At 51.2% G+C, this 248-nt stretch overlaps 1 protein-coding gene across 1 annotated transcript in view; it reads right to left on the reverse strand.

Annotated features, from left to right (window-relative positions):
* The window catches only part of LOC119582270 (organic cation transporter protein-like), an 11372-nt gene that overhangs the window by 8741 nt on the left and 2383 nt on the right, over positions 1-248 (reverse strand). The window contains exon 2 of the mRNA XM_037930489.1: positions 61-243. Within this exon, the coding sequence (XP_037786417.1) occupies positions 61-243 (183 nt within the window). The remainder of the gene's footprint in view (positions 1-60; positions 244-248) is intronic.

Here is a 248-nt window from a genome sequence, read left to right on the forward strand (position 1 = left end):
AAAAAATAAATAAATGAATAAGAGAGAGAACAATAAAAACGAAAATGAGGCAGAACTTACCCAGAATGTAGAAGGTCGGGAGGTTGACGCAGCCGAGCGCCGCGCGGAAGGCCAAGATGAGGCTGAAGTTGGTGAGGAAAGAGATGGAGGAGGAGAGGAAAGTGAAGAGGGACAGGGTGACGATTATCACGAGGCGACGGCCGAATCTGGGGGGAGGGTGACGATTAAAGGGACGGGCCGAATCTGGG

Source organism: Penaeus monodon, chromosome 15 (assembly GCF_015228065.2).
Source record: "Penaeus monodon isolate SGIC_2016 chromosome 15, NSTDA_Pmon_1, whole genome shotgun sequence".
Taxonomy (NCBI): domain Eukaryota; kingdom Metazoa; phylum Arthropoda; class Malacostraca; order Decapoda; family Penaeidae; genus Penaeus; species Penaeus monodon.